This window comes from Papio anubis, chromosome 6 (assembly GCF_008728515.1).
Source record: "Papio anubis isolate 15944 chromosome 6, Panubis1.0, whole genome shotgun sequence".
NCBI lineage: Eukaryota > Metazoa > Chordata > Mammalia > Primates > Cercopithecidae > Papio > Papio anubis.
Genome location: NC_044981.1, coordinates 37,473,296 through 37,485,723, shown reverse-complemented (window position 1 = coordinate 37,485,723; position 12,428 = coordinate 37,473,296). Strand labels below are relative to the sequence as shown.

The 12,428-nt window shown below is 42.6% G+C and overlaps 1 protein-coding gene across 4 annotated transcripts; it reads left to right on the top strand.

Moving 5' to 3' along the window:
* Positions 1 to 437: 437 nt before the first annotated feature.
* SAYSD1 (SAYSVFN motif domain containing 1) lies at positions 438 to 11,135 on the top strand. Of its 4 annotated transcripts, none has more exons than XM_017957844.3 (3): positions 445 to 740; positions 1,893 to 6,374; positions 10,244 to 11,135. In XM_017957844.3, exons 2-3 carry the CDS (start codon positions 6,369 to 6,371, stop codon positions 10,586 to 10,588), a joined length of 351 nt encoding a protein of 116 aa, XP_017813333.1. In that variant the 5' UTR covers positions 445 to 740; positions 1,893 to 6,368; the 3' UTR covers positions 10,589 to 11,135. The 4 variants fall into 4 exon arrangements, with proteins under 4 accessions (XP_003897614.1, XP_017813333.1, XP_017813332.1 ...); XM_017957843.3 differs by having other exon boundaries at positions 1,893 to 6,431; XM_031667073.1 differs by having other exon boundaries at positions 530 to 544; positions 1,893 to 6,431.
* The last annotated feature ends 1,293 nt before the right edge of the window (positions 11,136 to 12,428 follow it).

Sequence of the window (12,428 nt, the reverse complement as noted above, 5' to 3'; positions counted from 1 at the left end):
ATGGAGCTGCACAGCCTGCTTTGTGAGCAGTGAGAAAGTCACCCCCAGGTACTAAGATTGGCATACCCTTGATAAGAGAAAAAGGGTAGGATGTAGCGCTGGAACGTCCTAGGGATCACGGGCGTCTCCCATGCCCTGGAACCATCTTCTCACTGTGGCGTTCTTTATTGGTGCCCAACAACAGAGATCCCGAATACAGGACGCCGGATCAGTGGGTGCTCAAGCCCTTAAGTGAGGTGGAGCAAGGCAGAGCGGCCCTTGGGAGAGGGGCAATGGGGCACCCCTGTGCTTTAGACTTGGCTTGAGGAGGTGACACTTTGTCCACATGCCTGTGAAGAGAGGACGGCTGAGGACACACGCCACCCGCTAGACTTCACAAACGAAGTGGACGCGGGTCACACCCCTGCGCACGCGCAGCAGGGGCTCCTGTCACGCAGGCGCACGGCGGCCCGGCGCGGGACGAGAGGAGGCAACGGCTGTGCGGCCTGCGGGCGCGCGCTCCCTTACCGGCCAACGGACGCGAGGCGCGCGCCATGGAACAACGGTTAGCTGAGTTTCGGGCCGCGCGGAAACGGGCGGGTCTGGCAGCCCAAGCCAGCGCTGCCAGTCAGGGCGCACAAACCCCAGGAGAGAAGGCGGAAGCAGCAGCGACTCTAAAGGCAGCCTCGGGGTGGCTAAAGCGGTTCCTGGTATGGAAACCTAGGCCCGCGAGTGCCCGAGCCCAGCCCGGCCTAGTTCAGGTGAGAAGACGGAAACCTCGGCCCTAAGACGTGGCCTCGGAGCCACAGTCGAGGGGGCGGCCCTAGCTGCCGGGGGTGTGGCCCTAGCTGCCGGAGGCGGGGCTGCTGGCGCTTCCCTGCTGCTCGAGGGCTGGACCGCTCATCTCCCGCCCCACGTGTCAGCGCTGTTACCGGTTTTGATATTTTCTTTCCAGCCCGCGACCCATGCAGCTCCTGATTCGAGGCAGGAGGCGAGAGTCGAGGGTTCTGGAAGAAAGCACCTCTGCCCTGAATTTATTCACCCCGAATTGAGTTATCGTGACGCCCTGTGGCTTCGGGAAACCTCTCCACAACCAAGTTGAGCCACAGCCCTCTGCTAATGGAGGGTAAAAGGTCTAATTGGATACGGATCAAAAGTAGCAGTAATTAAAACTTCATTTGATTTGCACCTGGGGCACATGCAGCTAGTAGCCCACATAGCCTGTGACTTAGAAATGCGTTTGAATACAGAATTTACCAAAGTGTGGTAACTGAAACTGCAGTAGTGGCAGAAGCTTATTCAAGTTCCACAGTCAATGTTCAAGACAAAAACAAAGTGATTTAGTATGAAAACCTTTTCACATTTAATTCTTTTGATAATCTCTTATTTTGCAGATGAATTTAATTTGCATCCTTTTGTGTTTTCATTTAGTTTTAACTCATCAGTAAAATGCTAAGGTGGCTTGCGGTGAGATTGAAATGTCTATGTGGAAATACAGGACAAAACGTATCAAGGGATAAGTGCTTTGTAATAATTTGTGCCAAGGGCTTTGTTCCTCCTAAGTGTAATAAGAACTAAAAAATTCCCTTTAAAATGAAAATGTAGTGGAAGAAAAGTGTACCTTGCTCGCCTTAAAATTGTTTCCGTTAAGTTCATCTATTATTGCACATTTGATTTGAGGGAATTTTTAAAAATTAGTGAACCTATTAATTTTGATTTGATATTCTCAGTGATATACAGGATTCCAGGTGACTTGCAGAAAGGTGAAAAGAGCGCAGCAGAGTTCAAACAATCCTTGTGTGCAGTTTGTGTTAATTGTCTTTGGATAATTTTGTTGTTGACTAGAACTTTCTAAGTACAACACTTGCTTAAGATTTTAGAAACCATTTCCCTTATTCTTTTTCTCTCTGCAGTTAAAAACAATGTCTAACCCACGCAATGAGCTTTTGACTGTATGTCTCATTTCCAAAGGAATGAGATCATTGAGTTGGACCCAGAGAAACTGAACTCAGAGAAAAACTTCCATTATTGAGAACCCAAAAACTGATGGCCAAAGGATGAGAGGAAATGCTGGACCTCCAGTTTCTTGTTAATTGCTCTGTTTTTCATAAGGGACTCTGCCTTAAGCTCGTTTTCATTGACTGTTACCATTTCTGGGTTTGCTCTGGTGTGAAAATTCTCATTTAATTTTTTTTCTTCAGATTCTGCCTCTAGTTTAGAAAAGAAAATTTCTAATTTACAATTCATGTCAGATAATTTTGATGGCACACTGTGGCCTGTCAGAGATTTCTTTAGCATTCTATTTTTTAAAAATTATTTTTAATTTTTGTGTTTTAATTGAAACAGCTTTATTGAAATAAGATTTACATACTACAGAATTTATCTCTTTTAACATACAATTCAAAGATTTTTAGTAAATTTACTGAGTCATGCAACCATCACTACAATCCAACTTTAGAACGCCTCCATCACTCCAAGGAGACCCCTCATGCACGTTAGCAGTTACTACCTGTTTCCAACCCCAGCCCTGCACAAACGTCAATCTACTTTCTATCTCTATACATTTGTCTTTTCCGGATGTTTCATGTAAATGGAATTATACAGTATGGTAAACACATTTTTCATCTATTAATTTTTATATTCAACTAGGTTCAACATGTAGCCATAGCCAAATATTTTAAATTTTCCTTCTGGGAGTTTAAGAATGTTTATCTTTTTTGATACTTACTTCTCCTTCAGCTTTCTCTTTTTCATACTGAAACAGTCTTTTAAATGATTACATTCATTGATTAACTCCTCATTTTTCCCTTCTAGCAGAAGACCTTCCTTTTCACTCTCAAGGCAGCATCCTTGGATATTAACCTTTTGTAAGGTACCCCTTTTTTATGAGCACCATCTAGTTGTTGAGGCAGCAGATTTTCACGTTGTAGTTGAGATATTCTCTCCTCTACGTAGTCCCACTTTCCAAAGGATTTACTTGGCTTAGGTCTTTCTGTACACTTTATAAAACCAAAACCTTTTCTCTGAATTTCTTGTGTCGTGGAGTTTACTTTTTAGGGTATTGAATTTAATTTGAGCTTCGGAAAGTTGCTCAGTTAAAAACTCATTATTATCTTTTAGTTCAGAAATATCAGAACTCATTTTCTTTCTTGTAAAGAAACGTCTTGTGCTCTCTCTAAAGTTCTAGGTCTCTTTTTGTTTTCACACTTTGATCACGCTCACTTACAGCAGCAGCCAGTCTAGCATGGAATGACTTAACTTCAGCTTCTAGTCTTTCCTTGTTTTGTTTCTCCTTCTCCAGTTGAGACTTGAGCATTTTGTTCTCAGTTTTGAGGTCATTAAGCTGTTGACTATACTGGGATACTGTTTTTGTTAACATTTTTCCATTGAGTTTTATAGTCTCTTGAAGGTCATCATTCATTTCTTTAATAATTTCAATGTCCTTAAATATTTCTTTTCCTTTTTGAGGTTCTTATTTTTTATTGTGTATACTTACATACACAATAAAGGCAATATCTCTCTTCAACAAGCAATTTTCATGCATCAGGTCTTTCTTTTTTCTATGACTGCAAGAATCTTGACTTAAAGTATTTCTTCAAGCCTTCAATTCCATTTCTAGTGATCCGATGGTCAGTTCAAGCTGTTCTTTTACTTCAACTTCTTTTCTATGTTGCTCCACTTTCCTTTCTAACTCTTCCCTAATGTTTTCATACAACATATTAGCATTTCTTCTCATCTTCTTCTTTTAAGGTGCATTCAAACTGTAGAGTTCTTGTTTCCATTCCACTTTTTAATATTGAACTGTGACTTCATTTCTTGTGTTTTAGATAGCTCCTTCTTCAGTACACTAAACTCAGTTTTCATATTTTTATTGTCTAGTGTAAGTTGTTCACAGATAATTTTTTTTTAAGGTCCAGTGACTTTTCACATGAAATAAATGCATTCTGGATTTCCATTAGGATATGAGAATCATTACAATCCATTCCATATTGCTTAATGAGCATCATAAACTTCTTATAATGAGGGTAAGATTCCTCATGATCCTCTGAAGCTGTTTCAGATAGCCGAGTTAAGTCATCAGGTTCATCTCTAAATGAGTTTGCTTTTTGACCTTTTTCTCTTCATTTGACATTTTCTTTGCAGGCCTAGCATACTCTTCATTCTTCTTCCTAGGAAATCGCTGATGGTAAGGTTTTCCACTCTTCCTTTGTTGAATTAATTTATCATCGTCATCAGCAGATGTACTATCCTACAGGTTTTTTTGATACTGTTTTTTTTTTTTGTTTTTTTTTGTTTTTTGTTTTTTGTTTTTACTTTTGTACTTCTTTCTAGCTTCTTCAACCTGTGGCTATTTATTTTCACTTTCAAGCTTTTCTTGTTCTTCCTCTGAGGTCACTTGTACTTCTTGTTCTGCTTTGGATGTTTGTTCATTCTTCCTTTCTATTGCTTTCTTCACAACAGAATCTTTCATTTCCATGGTAGGCTTTAGGGAAAGATGTTTTTCAGGAGGCCCTTCTCCCTTTCCATTTACTATGTATTTTTTCCTTTTTTATGTGAAGGTCCAAGTAAAGACCTTGAAACACTCTCAGGGATACTCTGCTTGGTAGTAAAAGTCAAGTCTTCATCATCTGGTTTAGGGCATGAATCAACACACAGTTTTTTGAAAATACTGAATGCAGATGCTTCAGAACTCCCAGAATCTTTTGCACTTCCTCCTCCTTTTTTCAAACTTGCATTCTTCTTGGATGCTTCTTCTGGGTTGTCATTTTGAAGACCGTTTTCAAGTATCTTTTTTTTTAATGTTGCAAAATTTGTTGTGTTTGTCAGACCATCAGAAATAGCATGATCTTCTGCAGTCTGTTAATACATACTCTTGAGTATGCAGATATTTTGTTGAAGAAGAATGCTAACTATACCTGACAAGCCATAATGTACAACAGCCATGAGGGCTGTTCTTTTCAACCTATCAACAGCATGTACATTTGCTTGTTTCTTCACTAAAATTCCACCTTTTGCTGTGTTTTGCAAACTATAAAGTGGTGTGTTTCCATGCTTGTTCAGCACTTCAGTATTCACATGGTGTGAAGGCAGTTTTTCTGCCAGTAGTGTGTTCTCATTATAGATAGCATAGTGTAGTGCGTTGTTGCTGTAGACATCCATAAGATCTGGATTGGTGCCACGTTCTAGCAGAGTGATGACACAAATCTCTTCCTGGCAATGTACAGCCTTCATCAAAGACATCCTGTTTCATTTGTCACCAATGTCAGTCTGGCATTTTCAGTTCACCTGGAGAGTGACTACCACTTCTGAATGGCCGTTGGCATAAGCCAAATGTAAAACAGTCCTGTTCATTCACAGATGAAGGAATACAGAAACTCTAGGATATATGCACAGTGGAATACTCTTCAGCCATCAAACTTTAGGACATCACCCCACTTCCAGCAACGTGGAGAAAGACCTGTTCATCCACAGATGAAGGGATACAGAAACTGTAGTATTCATTCACAATGGAATACCCTTCAGCCATGCACATATACTGAAATCGTATCACCTGGAGCCACACAATTGAACCTGTTATTCCCTTGATGAAGGGATGACAAAACTGAAATATATATCCAGAATGGAATACCCTTTCACCACAGAAATGGATGAAATCCATATGCAGTCATGTGGAGAAACCTGTTCATCCACAGATGAAGGGATAAAGAAACTGTAGTATGTATACACAAATGGAATACTCTTCATCCAGAAAAATATAATGAAATTACATCATTTGCAGCCACACTGTTGAACCTAGAGGTCATCATGGTAAATGACCTGTCCTGTCCACCCACAGCTGAAGGGATAAAGAAACCACCATACAGATACACTGTGGAATATGCTTCAGCCATAAACCTTTGGGAAATCCTGTCATCCACAGCCATGTGGAGAAACCTAGAGGACATTAGGTCCAAAGAAATGAGCCTGGTAAAGAAAGTCCCACACCTTTTAATCTCAGGCGTGGAGATTCCAAAAATTTTATCTCCTGTCCATCCACAGATGAAGGGATCGAGAAACTGTAATGTATATGCACAAAGGAATACTCTTTGGCCATCAAAATAACTAAACCACGTCATTTGGGGCAACACAAGTGAACCGCCAAGGCTGCAGCTGCCTCGTGCTATGCCATGGATGGAAGCCGCTGTGGCCTCCATCTGGGCCGAGCTCTGACCACAATGATGCCTCTGCCCCCACCCGGGCCTCCCTCTGACTGAGAATGCTGCTGCATCTTTTCAGTAGTCATTGTTGAGGAAGTATCCACATCCTCCTTCCCACTACCAGATTTTGCTTGGAGAAAAGCAGTTTCCCGAAATAATTCTGTGACGAGCTTCTTCCACATTAGGACAAAAATGCTGGTAACTTTTAAAAATTCCTATAGAAGCCTCCTGCTTCCCTCTCCAGCCATATCCCAGGCAAGCCCCCTGCATACCACCCTGCCCCAGAACCCATTCCCCATACCCATCCACCACTCCTGACCTCCAGGCCTTGGCTCAGGCTGGCTTTCTGCTCAAAGGCTCTCCTTTGGAGTCGCCTGGCTAAGCACAGCTTTGCCTCACCCCCCCAAAATCTAGTAGTTATCTTGAATTTCTCCCTTTCCCTCACTATCATTCATTCATTCAACAAAAATCTTGTCATGTGCCCACCGTGTTCCAGCCTTTGTCCTAAACCCTGGGAGACAGTGTGATTAAGACACAAGTGTTACTCTTGTACAACTTGCATTTGAGCTTGGGCAACAGGGAAAGGAGGACAATAAACAAAACCAGATAAATGCTATGAAAGAAAAAAGATAGAACCAGTAGATTGTGATAGTGAATTAGGGGTGAGGGTAGCAGAGTACTATTTTAAATCAGCTGAGCAGGGAGAACTCACTAAGGAGGAGACATTTAACAAGAAGAAACCACCCTGGCAAAAACGGGGACTAAGCCAAGGGCACATATGGTGACAGTTTTGCTGTTTGTAGTAGGAGGGGGCCAACCAGGTGATATGTGAGGGGAAGGTAGCATTCCTCTCAGAGGGAACCACAAGTGCAGAGGCCCTGAGGTAGGAAGCAGCCTGATATTTGAGGTATGGCAGTGCCTTCCTTGGACCATGCCTGTGTGTGATGCAACAGTCATAAACACTTCTTCACCCAGGTTTTACAGCAGAAGGGAAGTGGTACTCAGACAAATTCCAAATGAGGCAGAGGAATGTCCGTATCTCTCCTCTTGTTTGTTCCCTTCGTCAGTTTGTTTACCCCCCGCCCCCCACACCCATCTCCTTCCTGCTCCCTAACCTTTCTCTTGCCAGCCCCTATAAAGGCCCTTAATTAAATAAAATGGGTTTTGGAGGAGACCATCCTAGGATCCCAGACTGACCTCATCTCTGCCTATCACTAGTTGTATGGCTTTAGGGAAATTACTTAATCTCTTAGTGTTTTCTTATCAGTAAATTGGGAATAATAATGCCTGCCTCCTGGATTACAAGAGTTCATACATTTGAAGGCTCTCAGTAAATGGTGGCATAGGAGCATTCTTCTTTTTATACTCCCTAAACGATAAATTTAGTTTATTGTGAATTTCAACATGTATATTCAAAATGTATTTTGTCTATCAATCCATTATTTCCATCTGACTGCTGTCACCCCCCTGGTCAATGTCTGGCTCTCTCTTGCTAGGCCTCCTCCCCAACCTTTTTAGCACCAGGGATTTCGTGGAAGACAATTTTTCTACCCAGGGGCGGGGAGAAATGGCTTCAGGATGAAGCTGTTCCACCTCAGATCATCAGGCATGAGTTAAATTCTCATAAGGAGCGGGCGCCCTAGATCCTGCGCATGCGCAGTTCACAATAGGGTTCATGGTCTTATGAGAATCTAATGCCACCGCTGATCTGACAGGAAGTGGAGCTCAGGCAGTAATGCATGCTCACTGGCCACTCACCACCTGCTGTATGGCCTGGTTCCTAACAGGCCACAAATCCATACGGGTCCCGGGATTGGGAACCCTTGCTCCAGATGACAGCTGGAGCAGTCTTAAATGAAAGGTGGATTATAAGTTCCCTGCTTAGACCTTCAGCTGTTTCCCATTTCCAGAATCTTCACTGCAGCCTGCCTGGCTGTACTTGATCTGGCTCCCACCCTCCTGCCCTCCCTCCTTAGCCCTGTCGTCTCATGCTACTGTCCCCCTTGCCCAGTACACTGCCCAGATGCATTCTTCTTGGGCCAGAAGTACTGTGCATGCATGTCAAATCTGAAACAGACGTTTCTTAGAGTATCAGGGGTCAGGGATGTGGCTGATAATATAAGGGCCTCTCCAATCAGACTTTCTAATCTAACCGAAGAGATACTAATTACAGTGTTGATGCTATAAAAAGAAGGTTCTGACAAAATAGAACTTCTGAAGCATCATAAATCAGATAACCAGTATTTGTGATCCCCTTTTAAATATTCATGTGAAGAAGAATAGGGGATGTAACTGAAGAGATGAATTAAAAGTTCTGCTATGTATTGAGAACCTAAGTGTGGGATGCTGTGTTTGGATCTGGAGACACGTTGCCTCCTGGTACTTAAACAATCTGGCATCACACATCACATGACCTATATTAAAAGAGAGACACTGTAGTACTGAATAGTTTGATGCTCAATGAGCAGGAGAGCTAGCTGGTGCTTGGGGAGGCAGAGGGGGCACCCTCCCTGATGGCCAGGGAGGTCAGGGCTGACAGTTCATGAACTGTGCTTGCCTGGATGGAAGGCAAATAGTTGAGGAAGAAAGAGGAAGTGGATGGAATTCTAGGCCTGAGATGAGGACTGAGAATATCTTTGGGTAATAAGACCAGTTAAGCTGGAGTAGAAGGGTCATTTATGGAACAAAAGATTGTGGATCCTGTTGTAATGGAATTTCCTAGACCACTGTGACCCACTAGTGGATGGTGAAATTAATATAGAAGATCTTGTCCCCTATTAAAAATGTTTTTAAAATAGAATAGGAAATACAAGAGAATGTCTCCGGGAGGGTAAGTGTTGACTTGTGAAAGGTTGTTGCATATATGTATTCTGGGTTACAGTCTCAAATGTATTCCTTATTGTAGGGCATGCTCAAAGAGTTCTGAGAACAGTGGACTGGACACAGAGCTGTCTAAATACCTGTGTCTGCCATTAGCATCTGGCACAGGAGCCTGTGTACTGGCATTTCAATCTGTTGAACAAATTGAAGGCCTTGGGTTCCAGCCCAAGGAGTTTGGATTTTATCCTGTAGGCAGTGAAAGTTTTTGAAGATTTGTGGGCAGGAGGATGATGGGTCTTTAAGAAAATTCATTTAGCAGTTGTACATAGGATGGCTTGGGGAGGGAAGAGATAGGAGGCAGGGAGTCTAGTTAGGAGACATTGGCTGGGCCTTGGGTGAGTGACAACGACCTGTGTAGGTTAGTCACGGGATGGGAAGGTAAGAGGGCCCAGTAATGGCTGTAACAGTGGTTTTTGTTGTTTTTGAGACAGTGTCTTGCTCTGTCACCCAAGCTAGGGTGTGGTGGTGCAATCTCAGCTCACTGCATCTTCCATCTCCCAGGTTTGAGCAATTCTCATGCCTCAGCCTCCTGAGTAGCTGGGATTATAGTCATGTGCCACCATGCTGGCTAATTTTTGTATTTTTAGTAGAGATGAGGTTTCACCATGTTGGCCAGGCTGGTCTCAAACTCCTGAGCTCAAGTAATCTGCCTGCCTCAGCCTTCCAAAGTGCTGGGATTACAAGTGTGCGCCTGGCTGATTTGTTTGTTTTTTTTTTTTTTTTAAACGTGAAAAGGATTTTTGTTTCCTGTCTCTATTTTAGAATCATGCCAGTCATAATATTTTAGGTCATCTAATCAGATCAACAAAGGTTCGTTGACTCTGACTGTGTTTGAAGCATTTGTCATGACTGTTGCATTATCAGTTATTCAGGAGTTTCTGTATGGGGCACAAATTAGCTCTTCTTAGCAGCAGACTAATCTGAAGAAATGACTCCCATGAATAAGAATCTGTCTGAATGCTGTAGGGCTTTTATTAGGTCTCATCTCACTAAGTGCTGATCAGTTTTGATTCAGTTGGAGCAGAGCACATAGTTCTTTGGAGGTGATTGTTTTAGAGAGTAGGGTGAGAGAATAGAAATCAATGAGCCAGCAGCCTTCTCACAGCAATGAAAACTGCCTTTTCAGATTAGTTTTGATCATCTCAGCTCCATTACCCTTTATTCTTTCTTTTGTTTGTGTATCCTAGGAAGCGCCGCAGCCCCAGGGCAGCACATCACGGCCACCATGGAACATAGCCATTCCTCTACCATCATGCTGGGACCAGTCTTTCCTGACCAATATCACCTTCTTGAAGGTTCTTCTCTGGTTGGTCCTGCTGGGATTGTTTGTGGAACTGGAATTTGGCCTGGCATATTTTGTCCTGTCCTTGTTCTATTGGCTGTACGTCGGGACACGAGGCCCTGAAGAGAAGAAGGAGGGAGAGAAGAGCGCCTACTCTGTGTTCAATCCGGGCTGCGAAGCCATCCAGGGCACCCTGACTGCAGAGCAGTTGGAGCGCGAGTTACAGTTGAGACCCCTGGCAGGGAGATAGGACCCAGCTGTGCCATCATGCAGCTAACTTCTGATGTCTTCCTCACCACTGGCTATGGATTTGATTTCAGGTGTATAGGACTAAGGGCAGCTTGCAGGTTAGCTCTGTGACTGCATGGTTCTTCTACATTCTTTCCCAGATCTTTTGCTGCCATTTGATCTTTGAATTTCTCTTTAGTGTTGGTGAAACTCTCTAAAGTACATTCACTGTGGGTCCGATGCAATTTATAAAAATTATGTACTCAAGAAGGGAGACCTGTTTGTCTCATTTCTCATCTGTTTGGGGGATGATTTTAGAGCACTAGAAAGGCACTGGGAAGATTCTCAGCTTAAAACATCCAGCCATTTGAAGTAATGATTAGGTACATCAGGGCTGCATTGTAAATGTTCTCTTTAAGTCTTTTAACATTTATAGCAATTTTTTTTTTTCCCAGAAAGTTTAGGTTGCAAGTTTTGGGTTTCTTGTTTGTTTTTGTTTTGCTTCCTGCTTTAATTCTTTCATTTTCAGTCATTACTGGTATTGAAAAATAAAATATCTTTAAAACATCTCTTCAGAAATAGGTCCCTCTTCATTGCCCATCACCATCTTCCACTCTCTATTATTTTGTCACCACTCAGTAAAGGAAGGTAGGAAGAGACAAAGGACTAAGTGCAGGTGTGGGGAGGGATTTCACAAGTGGTTATTAATAGCCAGTTCAGCAAGAAGTATTGAGTGTGTACAAAGGGGAGGGCTGGAAATGTAACTCCAGACCTGTTGGCTGCTTGAGTTGTTTCTTATATTCTAAGGCATATAGAATATAAGAAGTCCCCAACCTTTTTGGCACCAGGGACCAGTTTTGTGGAAGACAGTTTTTCCATGGACGGGGTGGTGGTGGAGGTGGTTTCGGGATGAAACTTCCACCTCAGATCATCATGCATTAGAGTCTCATAAGGAGCACGCAGCCTAGATCCCTCGCATGTGCAGTTCACAATAGGGTTCTAAGGGCTTTAGAGTAAGCAGCCTTTTCATCTGTGGGCCTCTGGTGAGAAATTCTGTAAACAGTGATAATCAGGCTGGATTTTAATGTTCCTTCCTCTTCCAGTACAATGTTAGAGTTTGGGTTAGTTAAAATCAGGCAGACTCCCATTGGGTTGGGGCTTCTCTCATTAATTCCATTTTGTGGCTAACTTCATGGTGTTTCAGCCCTTGTTGAAAATTCTTCTGATATGTGTTGCTCTTCCTCACAGCCCTTTGCCCATTGGGAGTCTGGCTATTCCTCAGAGCCATCCGGTCAAGCAGATGGTCCGTTCTAGCTCACAGAAAAGTCTTTTCTTCCATGATTTCTGTCTGAACTGGACATGTAGAGAGTATGGGAACCAGATGAATCCCTATTAAACATGAAGTTTTGATTGTATTTAAGATACAATTTTGTTGACTGATTTATTTTCTTAAGGCTTTCTTAATTTTCTTGATACTTTCCTTGGACTTTTCCATTTCATAAAAGTCCCACACAAGGGAGTAATTCCCTAATCTAAGTTTTACTGCAGTGCTCAGGGCAGTAAGCATTGCTGTAGGAAAGAACTCATTTGTATTTTAAAAACGTATAATTCAAACTTTCCCCTAAAACAAAATGTCTGTAACTCTGAATTAGAGAGGTTTGATCCAATTAGTAATCCCAGTGGGGTAAAGACTTAAGCACACAGGAGACTTGACCTGTGGTTGGGTGGACCTCAGTAGTGATTTTTGAAATGCAGCTGTTTTTGAGGTGGAATCTAGATTGCCTCAAGCCCATCTTGCATGGGCTTTTCTGGGAACAATTTTGTCAGTTCTCCTCACCTCTTCCCAAAGGTGCATGTAATGA